The sequence below is a fragment of the Aquarana catesbeiana genome, linkage group LG05 (assembly GCF_042186555.1).
Source record: "Aquarana catesbeiana isolate 2022-GZ linkage group LG05, ASM4218655v1, whole genome shotgun sequence".
NCBI classification, from domain to species: Eukaryota; Metazoa; Chordata; class Amphibia; order Anura; family Ranidae; genus Aquarana; species Aquarana catesbeiana.
The window spans coordinates 245,955,573-245,968,133 of NC_133328.1; the positions used below are offsets into that span (position 1 = coordinate 245,955,573).

The following is a 12,561-nucleotide window of genomic DNA, read 5'->3' on the forward strand; positions in this document are numbered from 1 at the left end:
GACCTCCAGATTCAACAGCAAACTGTGCAGGATGGTCTCTAGACCCCAATATCCTCTAGCCTTTGCAGTGGATGCCCTGGTGACACCGTGGAGATCGATTCAGCCTGATCTAAGCCTACTCTCTGTGGGCCCTTTCAGATGGTCTGGATTTACTCTCTCAAGAACCAGTCTGACACCCAGGTTTTGAGAGACCAGAGCCTGTTGGAATCCATTAGCCTTGCACTTTTTAATCCTAAAATTCGACTTCACACGTCTGCCTTCACACCTGGAATGCATATGTTGTGAAATTCCATCAAGGAAGTAATATGTGATATGTAATATGATAAATCCTATCCTTTCTCCAGTCTGGTCTAGAGGACTGCTTGGACTTGAGTCAAGGGTCAAGTCTCTGTGTTAGCGGTTCCCTTTCAGTGATCGCATGCCTCTCACTTCTTGGTGAGGGCATTTTATACAGGCCTTGCTCAGATAACCTGTTCCTTTGACTCTGTGGGATCGCAGTCTAGTTCTGTCAGTTTATAGATAGAAACAATCTCCTGTGCTCCAAGCCTAGTTACAACTTCTCTAGTCTATTTGCTGGTTGCAAGTGAATTAGAGTACTGTTCAAGCTTCAACACCTGAACAAAACTCTCCTGTGCATTTCTTAAGAAAATGTCCCTTTGAGTCTACAAGGGATATTCATCTGTTGTGAGGTTGCCTTTTTCATTGCTATTGCTTCATGATTACCTTTTCTTGTGCTACACAAAGACAGTGTTGTTTTGAGGCCAAGACCCTCTTTCTTCTGAATGTGCTTTCCTTTGTCTCACCTTTAACTATGATGTTGTTCCATCTCTCTGTGGCACTCCGAAACATACTCTATTGTTAGATCATAGTACACTGTTTAAGTCTACCTCTCAGCCACAACTTTATTTTTGACAGTTTGGCTCTCTTTCTCATTCCTGAAGGTCAGGGTAAGGGACTGCCTCTCGTTCCACTATCGCCAAGTCTATTCAACCACTTATTGCCCAGGCCTACGAACTCAAGGTTCCACCTATCCCTGTACATTCAACCAGAATGGTTGGCACTTGTGCTTTTCTTCATCACGCTTCTTTTCACACGTTAAGTTTTACCCTGTGGATGTTCAGACCTGTGCTGATTCCGGCTTCAATCGTAAAGGTTTTCCGGCAACTCTGTAGGCTCAGTTGAGCCACCTCCTGTTAACTTGTGTTGTTTTTTTTGTTTTTTTTTCCCTTCTGTGCACTTTTGGTGCTGTGTTGCTCACCCCTTAGTCAAACTTTTGAACATTCCTACATTACTGAATACTGTCTTGTGTCCTTTAGTGTACAATTAAGAAAATAGGATTCTTTGCTTACCTGTAAAATCCTTTTCTTGGAGTATATTACTGTACATACAGTAAGTCCCTCTGTACTTCTAATCCACTCCTTCTAATGCTTGCTACAAAACTCTGAGGCTTGCTGGAAGTGGAAAAGGTTATACCAAAAGAAAGCAACCCCTCCCCCCCTTCCAAAAAATGTATGTATTACTTTGCAATATCTTTGTCAGTCATTAAGATCACAAACGGTTTATACGAAACAGAAAGGAAATAGGCTAAAACAAGGGCACCTCATCCCTCTTGTACCAGAACAAAAAAGAGATTTGCATATGTAGGCCTTTACTGGTACCTAGAGAAGGAATAGCTATGCCAATATAATAAACAATATTATTTGTTACAAAAGATGATAACATAAAACAATTTTAGCAATAAAACCAGCGAGACTTTCTCTCATGGGACATATTACACCATGTATTTTTACAACAGACATGTCTTGGTTTTCCAAGAGGTCAACACGTTTCGCATTTATTTGCTTCTTTAGTTATTGCAAAGTAAATGAGCCCATAGTGGAAATGTAAAAAATTATCTGGTCTGCAGGGGCCCTACAGATATGAAGGCTGAAATGGTTAGTTTAAAAGCATATTAGATCTGTGTAAATTTATTTTACAGTTTTGACTTTTTTCAATAACCTAAACAATGTACTTTTAGCTTGGGCTGACAATGCAAATGCATGCGCAAAGCAGTATGCTGGAACAGGGGCACTGAAAACAGACTTCACAAGGCAAGTTGATAATTTATAGTAAAATGTGATACAGTGTATCGATTATGAATGTGTTTCATATTTATTATTTGTTAAATGTTCTTAGAAAAAAAGTTTCAGGACAGTTTTGGATTGAATGGTAGAAGTTAGAACCCCCATCAGGCTTTTACAATGTATTTCGGTCTTGGTACTGGTAAGGGAGATTCCCCATCACTTCCTATTCTGCTGACCATTGTAACTGAACAGAAAGTAAGGGGAAATCTTTCTAATGTAGGGACAGACCACAGTTAAAACCCGACAGAGGTTCACTAGTTGGAGTGTCGCTCTCCTTCATTGCACCTTGGTTAGTCCTTGCTGCCGCCTACAGTGACCTGGTTACCTCTATCCATTGAACCTCTCCTGCTCTTAGCAGCTTATCTGCAAGTACCCAAGCTTTTACCTGGTATACTGAGTAAAGGTGTACCAGCAGACAAGCTGTGTGCAACATGCTGCACCACAAATACAAACATAGTTACATAGTTAGTCAAAGGGTGCTATACCGTTATATCAGGTCCTTCCAGCTCACAATCCACTAACAGTTACTAACCACAGAGGGTATAATATTATCTGAAAGCCTTCCCCTCCAGGACCATCTGATCTTCCTGCAACTTTTGCAGCCTCTGAGCCTCTGATCCCATCCAACAGAGTCTCAAAAATCCTTCCTGGATGATATTGGCCTTAAGGAGTCACAGGCATCTGCCATAGCTCCCAGGCTTAGAGAAATAATTTTGGCATTAATTGATGGGGATTGTGCCCCCTTAAAAATGCAAGAGCAACCTGGAGCTTCTGCTAGTGATCTTACTAGTCTGGAATCCTTTATAGGCCCTAAGATTTCAAAATTGTTTCCAGTGCACACCCTATTCCACGTTGTCTTGTGTGGTGACTGGGAATCTATAGCTAAACTATTCACACCTCCCAAATATTTTAAAGCCCAATGTTCGTATAAGGAGTCCTTTATTAAGAAGTGGGCAGCACCCACTCTTGATCTGGCAGTGTCACATCTTAATAAATTTGGGCGGCACAGTGGTGTGGTCTTAGTCGCCCAGCAGTAAAAAGGGTCGCTGGTTCGAATCCCAACCACAACACTCCCTGCCTGGAGTTTACATGTTCTCCCTGTGCAAGCGTGGGTTTCCTCCGGGTACTCCGGTTTCCTCCCACACTCCAAAGACATGCTGGTAGGTTAATTGGCTTCTGTCTAAATTGGCCCTAGTATATGAATGTGAGATAGGGACCTTGGATTGTAATCTCCTTGAGGGCAGGGACCAATGTGAATGAACAATGTATATGTAAAAGCGCTGCGTAAATTGACGGCGCTATACAAGTACCTTTTAAATAAATAAATAAATAAAATAAAGTGCTGGCTATTCCCATATATTTCCATGTTGCTAATTGTTTTTCTTTTTTCTCTTCTGTAAAGTTCTAAATTTTATGTTGAAAACCTTAATAAAAATGATATAAAAAAAACAAAGTGCTGGCAGTTGGTATAGAGGATGTGCTAGCGTTTAAAGATCCCATAGATAAATGTTTTGAGATACTCTCCATAACCTCTTTTTCTCTGGTGGGCACTTCATTGCAACCTTCCATGGCTGTGACGTAAATCTGACAAACAATTGGGGAATGGCTTTAAAGTGTTACTAAAACCAGGACCCTGCATTCACTATATCTGGTCTCCCACAGTACACAGAACATGGAAATGCAATTGTTTTAGTAAATATAAACTGCTAAATACCTTTTCCCGTCATCAGTATATAGCAGTCTTGTGACATCTATCAGTGTCTGGTTAAAGCTTGTAGAAGGATTTTTTATTCTCCCCCGATTGTCCTTTGAGGCTGCATGACCCCTGACCCTCTGTCTGGACTGAGCTGATTGGCCCTGTGCTGATTACATGCACCCTCCCAAGAAAAAAAAAATTGTCTTGCAATACACATCAAACTGAGCATGTGCAGAGTGTCCCCAAGGCTTTGTTCAATCAGGATATGGATTGGGCACTGTGGAAGAGGAGGATCAGAGAAGACAGGATCAAACAGCTGGAAAAATCCTTCCTTCTGATCTCTTGAAGGATCCTTACAACGGATTCCAGCCTTAAAGGCTGGGGAGGAGTCACAGACACCTTGTCAGTGCAGGGACATGGACGCCTGAGGAATCAACATTTTGGAGCTCCAGGTGATTTGTTTTTTCCTACAGCACTGGATATCCCAACCAACTGGTGGGTCACCTGCTGAGGATCCGGTTGGACAGCACCACAATATTGACATCAGTCATTAGGGAGGAACTTTAAGTCTTACTGTGGAAATAAAGGTAGAAAATATTCTGTCCTGGGCAGAACTTCATCTCCTAGACTTGTCCCTTGGTTACATTCTAGGCATGGACAATTAGCAGGCAGACTTTCTAAGCCATCAATGCTTGGATCCAAGGGAATGGGCCCTACACCAAGAGGTGTTCCAGAACCTGGGTCACAGGTGGAAAACTCTGGATGTGGACTGTGACGGACACCCTGTTGGGTATTTCCACCAAGAAGCTGCTTCCCAAGTCTTGGAACACGAGACCAATGGCTCTGGCTATAGTAACCCCAAGAACCAGACAAGACCAGTCTTGGAGTACACCAGAAAAAGAACTGTTTATTAAAACACAAATAGAACTGTTTATTAAAACACGAATACAGGCTTTTAACTGGTTCCCAACCAGCCGTTATACTGCGGCAGGTTGGCTCCCCTGGGCGAGCCGTCGTAGCTGTAGGTCGGCTCTTTAAGACGCTGTAGGAGGCACGCCTGCAGCGTATCCCCAGAGCCGATGCGAGTGCCTGGCCTGTAAACCCACAAATCCTGGTTCTCTCAGGGGAAAGGTGATAGATCGTGTGTTCATACTAAGTGTGAACACCGATCGGTCTCCTCCCCTAGTCAGTCCCATCCCCCCACAGTTAGAACACACCTAGGAAACCGTTAACCCCTTGATCGCCCCCTAGTGTTAACCCCTTCCCTGCCAGTGACATTTATACAGTAATCAGTGCATTTTTATAGCAGATCGCCGCCATTACTAGTAAAAAAAAAATAAAAATAAAAATGCCATAAATCTATCCCCTATTTTGTAGACACTATAACTTTTGCTCAAACCAATCAATATACGCTTACTGCAATTTTTTTTTTTTTTTTTACCAAAAATATGTAGAAGTATAAATTTCAGCCTAAACTGAAGCAAAAATTTGCCCAAATACCCCAACTCCTCCTTACACCACACAAAAGGGAACTTAGGTTGAATTGCCTTCAGCTCTTTCATTGATAAAGTTATGTTCAGAATCTCAGATTTAGCCATAATTATTTTAAAAATGTGTTCATTTCCCATATCAATTTAACTCCTTCAGCACTATAGGGATTATTGTTCTAGGGTTGGAAATATAACAGAGCAGATCGTCCGCAAACACAGCTACTCTGTACTCCCTTTGTCTCATCCGAATTCTGGGTTTTTGCGGATCGCAGCTAATAGGGGTTCCAATGTTATTATAAACAAAATTGGGGAGAGGGGGCAACCCTGTCTTGTCCCATTAAATAATTCAAGGGGAGAAGACAGGGTTCCATTTATTTTGATTCTGGCAGTTGGGTGGTGGTAGAGGGATGAGATCGATCTTATCAACCTCTCTCCCAACCCTAGATGTTTCAATGTTTCAAACATGAGCCCTCAATCAACTCTGTCAAGCCTTTTCGGCATCGATTGACATGAGGACTGCCGGGGTGCCCCTCCTAATTACTTCCTGAATCAGAAAAATGGATTTCGGAGAGTTATCTCTCCCCTCCCTCCCAGGTAGGAACCCCACTTGATTGTTATGTACCCACCTTGGTAGCCATAATTTCAATCTTTCTGCTATTATTTTGGCAAAAATCGTCTGTATTTAGTAGCGATATTGGCCTATAGCTGCCGGGGGATGCTGAGTCCTTCCCCTCTTTCAGAATAAGAGTGATATGTGCCAATAATGACTCCTCACGGAGCATCTCTCCCTCTCCCAGTGCATTCAAATAGTCGCACAATTTAGGAACCAAAAACTTGGAGAACTTTTTATAGTATAAAATGGAGTATCCATCAGGGCCTGGGCTCTTTCCCAGGGCTATATTCTTTATCGCTCTGTCCGCCTCCTCCTGCGAGATAGGGGCTTCAAGGAGCTCCACCTCCTACTCCTTCTCTGCCCTGGGAAGGTCTAGGTCCCGCAGATACTCCATCACTGCTTCCTTCCACTTCTCCCCACCATCCCCTCTCTAATTCACATTAAATAAGGCACTGTAATAGGAATGGAATATTTTTGCAATATTAGGAGAAGAGAATTCTAACCCTCCCCTATCATCTCTGATCTTAGGTATGAAGGCCCTATTCATTTTTTCTTTTACCCTTCTCACCATCCATTTTCCTGATTTATTACCCCACTGGTATTTTTCCTTATTTATTGAATGGAAGGCACATTTCCTCTCCTGTGATATCAGCTCTTCTATCTCTCTTCTTTTTACTATTAGTTCTTGTCTTTCTGGGATCCCTTTAGGTCTCGTTCTTTGTTCTAGTTCCTGAATCTCTCTGTATAAGAGGGTCATCTTTTTTCCCCTCTTTATTTTTCCCCGCTCCAATCCTGATCAAGATCCCCCTTATAAAGGCTTTATGTGATTCCCAGAGGGTTGCCTTGGATATTTCTGCCATATCATTGATCTCAAAAAAGCCCTCCAATTCCTGCTCTATCCTTCTAATTGATTCTGGGTCCTGAATAAGGGAGTCATTCAGTTTCCAGTTTTTCCCCCGTCAAAGTATCCCCCAGTATTTCCAGTTGGATTTTCACTGGGGCATGGTCGGACAGAGTAATTGCTTTAATTTCTGCTCCCTTAAGGGATGGGGCTAATTGGTGTTCTATTAGGATATAGTCAATCCTTGAAAATGACCGATGGACAGGAGAATAAAAGGTATAATCTCGCTTCCTTGGGTGACTAATCCTCCATGCATCCAGTAACTGAAAATCCAACAATACTTTTTTTAATGCCTTCAGCCTTTGAGCTGTAGATCTGAGAGCACCCCCTGAAGTATCCACTCTTGGGTCGATACTCCAGTTTAAGTCACCTGCAATAATTAATTTACCTTCCTTAAAAATTTCAAGTTTTTTCAGTACTTTCTTTAAGAAGTTATCAGGGTCCTTATTTGGAGAGTAAATGTTCGCTATTGTACACATCATATTAAACAGTTTCCCTTTTATAAAGAGGTACCTTCCCTCCGGATTGGCCAGATGCTCCCCATCCACAAACATCGTCGTCCTATCAAATCCTATGGCCACGCCCCTTGATTGATGCTGTGTCTCCATAAAACCACTTCAGGAACTGGTGTGACGCCAAGCCACCCCCCGAAGCATGCGTAATATAAGTCTCCTGGAGACATACCACGTTTGCACCCAGGAACTGCAGCTATTTACTTTATACCTTTTTTTTGCTGTATTTAGTCCCCTTACATTATACAGTGGAGACGAAAAGTATTCAGACCTGCTTAAATTTTTCACTCTTTGTTATATTGCAGCCATTTGCTAAAATCATTTAAGTTCATTGTTTTTCCTCATAAATGTACACACAGCACCCCATATTGGCAGAAAAACACAGAATTGTTGACATTTTTGCAGATTTATTAAAAAAGAAAAACTGAAATATCACATGGTCCTAAGTATTCAGACCCTGCTGTGACACTCATATATTTAACTCAGGTGCTGTCCATTTCTTCTGATCATCCTTGAGATGGTTCTACACCTTCATTTGAGTCCAGCCTTGGTGAGAGAGGTAAAGAAGAACCCAAAGATCACTGTGGCTGAGCTCCAGAGATGCAGTCGGAAGGTGGGAGAAAGTTGTATAAAGTCAACCATCACTGTCAATATGGGGTGCTGTGTGTACATTAATGAGGAAAAAAAATTAACTTAAATGATTTTAGCAAATGGCTGCAATATAACAAAGAGTGAAAAATTTAGACTGGTCTGAATACTTTCAGTCCCCACTGTGTACGTGACCCAATTTACCACCACCATGATTCACCACGTAAGGAGCATCTGATCGGGCGGAGGAGGCACCCCATAGAGAGAGAGAGAGAGGAGGAAAAAAAAAAAACCACCCCCCCAAAACCTTCCCAAACCCCCCCCCCCCTTCTTTCTGGAACAAAAGACCTGGAAAGGCTGGACAGACCCCTTTCCTTGTTCAATTTATGGTCCTGGCTAACATCATCCTGATGCCGCCTCGTCACCATATCTCCCAATGGGCTCCCGCCTCAGACCCCTCCAGGCCCCACTCCCAGTCCCCCCAACGCCTCCCCCCTCTCCTCACCGCTCCTATTCTTCCTGACTCTTGCCCTTTGACACTGAATACTACAGCAATTTAGGACCTCTTCCCCATCTCGCAACCCCTCCACCCCCTTTATTCCATCTCAGATTCCTTTGAGGGAATAATACTCCTCCCTCCTCTCCCCATCCTGGTATAAGAGGAGGTGAGATGTCCAGTTTACTACAGAAGTCCCCCAAATCTTCAGGGAATCTTAGAACTGCAGTTCGACCATTTTTTTCCTAGCAGGCAGGCTGGGAACCCCCATTGATAGGATATCTCCGATGCCCTCATCAACTCAGTTAAGGGTTTTAGAAGTCTCCTTCTTGTTAAAGTCTCAGCAGACAAGTCTGAGTAGACCTGTATTTCCGCTTCTCCAAAGAACATTCCCGGTACATTCCGCATTTTTTCCATAATTTTGGATTTTTCTTCCACATAATGAAACCTCACCATCTCTCGGGCTCTTTGTCCTTTGGATGGAGTATCGTGTAATCCTGTGGATTCTGTCTACTTTCAGGGACTCTGTCATTTCTCTTTCCAATAAAGGATTAAATAACTGCTGCATTACTTTTATCAGTTCCTCATTGCTATGCTTCTCTGGGAGACCTTTGATACGCAGGTTTTTGCGTCGGCTGCGATTCTCTTGATCCTCTCATTTGTAGAGGAGGCTTCTATTTGCTCTTTGGAGGGAATTAATTTGTTCTGTTATGTCATCAAATCTTTGATCGTGGTCATCCAATCTGCCCTCAGTCTCTTCCACCCTTCCTAGAACTTGTCCGATGTCCGCCCTTACTGCGGCAATGTCCACTTTCAATTATGCCTCCATTTTTGCCATCATCTCTGCTAGCATCTCTTTGATTTGCGGAACTCCCTCCTGCGTTGATGATTGCATACATCTTTCCCCCGATGGTTCATTCCCCCCCCCCCCCCTCTTTTCCTCTGTGTCCCATCTTAGAGCTTCCCTGGGGGTTGTTCCCATCGCTTCTTGGCCTCATAATCTTTACATCATTTACTTTCCCTACTTTATTCTCCTCTTTCACCACCTTCTGTCTGTCCCTGAGCGCATTGGGGCCCCCAACCTGGGGCTGCCCTGCATTTCTTCTGCTATGCTAATGTCCGTGGACATATAGCGCTGATTACCTCCAGGGCTTGGCTCAAGTGGGGCACTTTTACCTGCTTTGTGTTCCCCCTCATTTCTGTTAGTTTATTTGCCTACTGAAAGTATAGCTTTTATTCAGCCCTGAATTAACATCCAGTAATGCTCAGGTATTGGGGATACGGACATTCACAGTTCATGTAAAGTAAAAAGAAGCTTCCTCTCGGTCAACACACACCATTCAACATCTGTCCCCCAACCTCTAAGTCCCTTTGTTATAGCGCGGAAATTCGACAAAAAGACAGTTCCCCAAGCTAGTCATATTATGTTGGGTATAAGATGAATAACCTAGTCCTAGATTGTACTCCAGACCTCCTGCTATTCCGTTATTTCACGGGGGGGGGGGGGGGGCATGGGTTCCATAGCAGTCTTTTTATCAGCATTAAATAGGTACCCTTAACCATTTGCAAGCAGAGTTCTCTGACCTTTTCCAGATGGCCTCCAACCCCTTCTTTTCAGAGATCCAGGGCAGTTTCCTCCCATAGAAGCAATCACTCTCACCTCCTCCACGTTCAGCAGCGAGGTCCTGCAGCGAACTCCCCCTTCCAGCTACACCACAAGCCAGCCAGGTAAGGGAGCTCCGCGAAACGTCTCCTCAGCTGCCTAAGCCACCAGGATTCATCCACTAGGCGATCGGAGGGCAACCAGGGTCACAGAGCAGTGGGGGGGCCCAAGCAAGTCCCCCACAGTTGTCCGGAGCCGAGGGCTGTAGTCCGCGGAGCGGGCGCCCTCAGTCAGCGCCGGGAGCTCGGCGTCTCGTCATGACGACCATGAGCAGAGTGGGGAACCGGGCGGTGCCAAGGTTTCTGGAGCGTGCCTACGTGTCGGTGCCCGCTTTTCTTTTGTTTATAGCGCAAAAAATAAAAAACGCAGAGGTAATCAAATACCACCAAAAAAAAGAAAGCTCTATTTGTGGGAAAAAAGGACGTAAATTTTGTTTGGGTATAGCGTCGCACGACCGTGCAATTGTCAGTTAAAGCGATACAGTGCTGTATCGCAAAAAATGGCCTGGTCAGTAAGGGGGTAAATTCTTCTGGGGCTGAAGTGGTTAAAAACTTGGGAAGGAGGTTCCCCACTCCTGATCATATTACTCTAATGCCGCGTACACACGATCGGATATTCCGACAACAAAACCGTGGATTTATTTCCGACGGATGTTGGCTCAAACTTGTCTTGCATACACACGGTCACACAAATGTTGTCGGAAATTCTGAACGTCAAGAACGTGGTGACGTACAACACGTACGAGCCGAGAAAAATGAAGTTCAATAGCCAGTGCGGCTCTTCTGCTTGATTCCGAGCATGCGTGTAATTTTGTGCATCGGAATTGTGTACAGATGATCAGAATTTCCGAGAACGGATTTTGTTGTCGGAAAATTTTAGATCCAGCTCTCAAATTTTTGTTGTCGGAAATTCCGACAGAAAATGTCCGATGGAGCCTACACACGGTCGGAATTTCCGACAAGCTCACATCAAACATTTGTTGTCGGAAATTCCGACTGTGTGTACGCGGCATAACAATACACTGTAACCAGAAACATAAATTACTATGAGCTAATTAATCATTTAAACAGACTAGGTGACTCAGAGATATGACCTTTCAGGTCAGCCTTGTTGTCTCCTAGCTCACTAACTACAATACTCATTATCATACATATCAACACAGAACTCCTTCACACAATAGCAGAGTTAATTATCACAATCCACAATGGGTGAAAGACCCTTAGAAGCCACACTAGACTTATTTACAATAACCACATTATAGCAGACAACGCCAGACAGGTGGCTGGAGTTGATGACATCAGCATCTGCTATGAGTCCCAACAGTATGAAGCAGTCACTATTCCTATAATAATATGGCATATAGGCCTTATACAGGGTTTCCAGAGTCTGTGTGTCTTGGGGAGACTTGAATCCAAAATAACATTACTCCAAGGGTCCCCAGGCATACACCTCACAAAAAGTAGTGTTCCCTTAAAATCCAGGGCCCATAATCAGTAGGAAAGAGGCTAGCATTCAGTCCCCTCCAAAAGCCTCTGTCCCGGTTGAGTCTATCACATTTCTCTCCCATCAAAAGTCGACTAACAAGGTCCCAGACCTCCACCTTGTCTGGACATGCATTAGTCGGGCAGAGTGAACTCCGCATGATCTCCATTCTTGGCTGCAAGGAATAGTTGTCATCAGTGGGTGTAGGGCAGAGGTCATTTACTCTGTCCGGCTGCCAGCGCTTCAGCTGGGTGGTTTCTAACATTCCAGGGTTCGGTCTGCTGCTGGGCTGAGGGACCGACTGCCCCAGCTCCCTGAGGCTGTGGGGGCACTGTAGGTACTGGGCAGAGGCCTAGGCTCTCTGTCCTGTTGCCAGCGGTTCAGCTGAGAGTAGAAGCTTAACTAAATCAGCTTGTCGCTGGGCAGGAAGGCTGACCGCCCAGCCTCCCTGGAACTCCGCAGTTGTTGTCGGTGCTGGGCAGAGGTTGGTAGCACTCTGCCCTGTTGCCAGCACTTCTGCTGGGTTGTTGTTAGTGGAAACCGCAGGTCCATCCACCGACACCAGCTCAAGCTGCAGTTGTGAGGTGCCAATTGCATTCTCCCCCTGGATCCTGATCTGCTCGGGAGTGACCGCCACCTCCTCACCCTGGGCTTCGAGGTCTGCCGCAGGTGTGGGGCAGAGGTTTTGGACCCTCTGGTTGTCAGCAATTCAGCTGGAGAAGTTTCTTGTAATGTCACAGATGCTGCTGGCAGGAAATCCCATGTCCCAATGTGGGAGAAGGACCAGCTGCCTATTCTCTCAGGAACCCTGAAGCTGCTGTTGGTGCTGGGCAGAGCTCAGTAATGTTCTGCCCTGATGCCAGCTGTTCCACGGGGAAGTAAACTGAAAAGTTGGTGGCCTTGCACAACTCCTCCAGGGTCACTGAGTGTTTTAGGCAGAGGTCAGTAGCGCTATGCCTGGATGCGCACTCTTTTGCTGTATGCTCACTGGGTTGTT

At 44.5% G+C, this 12,561-nt stretch overlaps 1 protein-coding gene across 1 annotated transcript in view; it reads left to right on the plus strand.

Annotated features, from left to right (window-relative positions):
• SACM1L (SAC1 like phosphatidylinositide phosphatase) overlaps window positions 1-12,561 on the plus strand; it is a 281,982-nt gene that overhangs the window by 236,164 nt on the left and 33,257 nt on the right. The window contains exon 16 of the mRNA XM_073630675.1: window positions 2,018-2,090. Within this exon, the coding sequence (XP_073486776.1) occupies window positions 2,018-2,090 (73 nt within the window). The remainder of the gene's footprint in view (window positions 1-2,017; window positions 2,091-12,561) is intronic.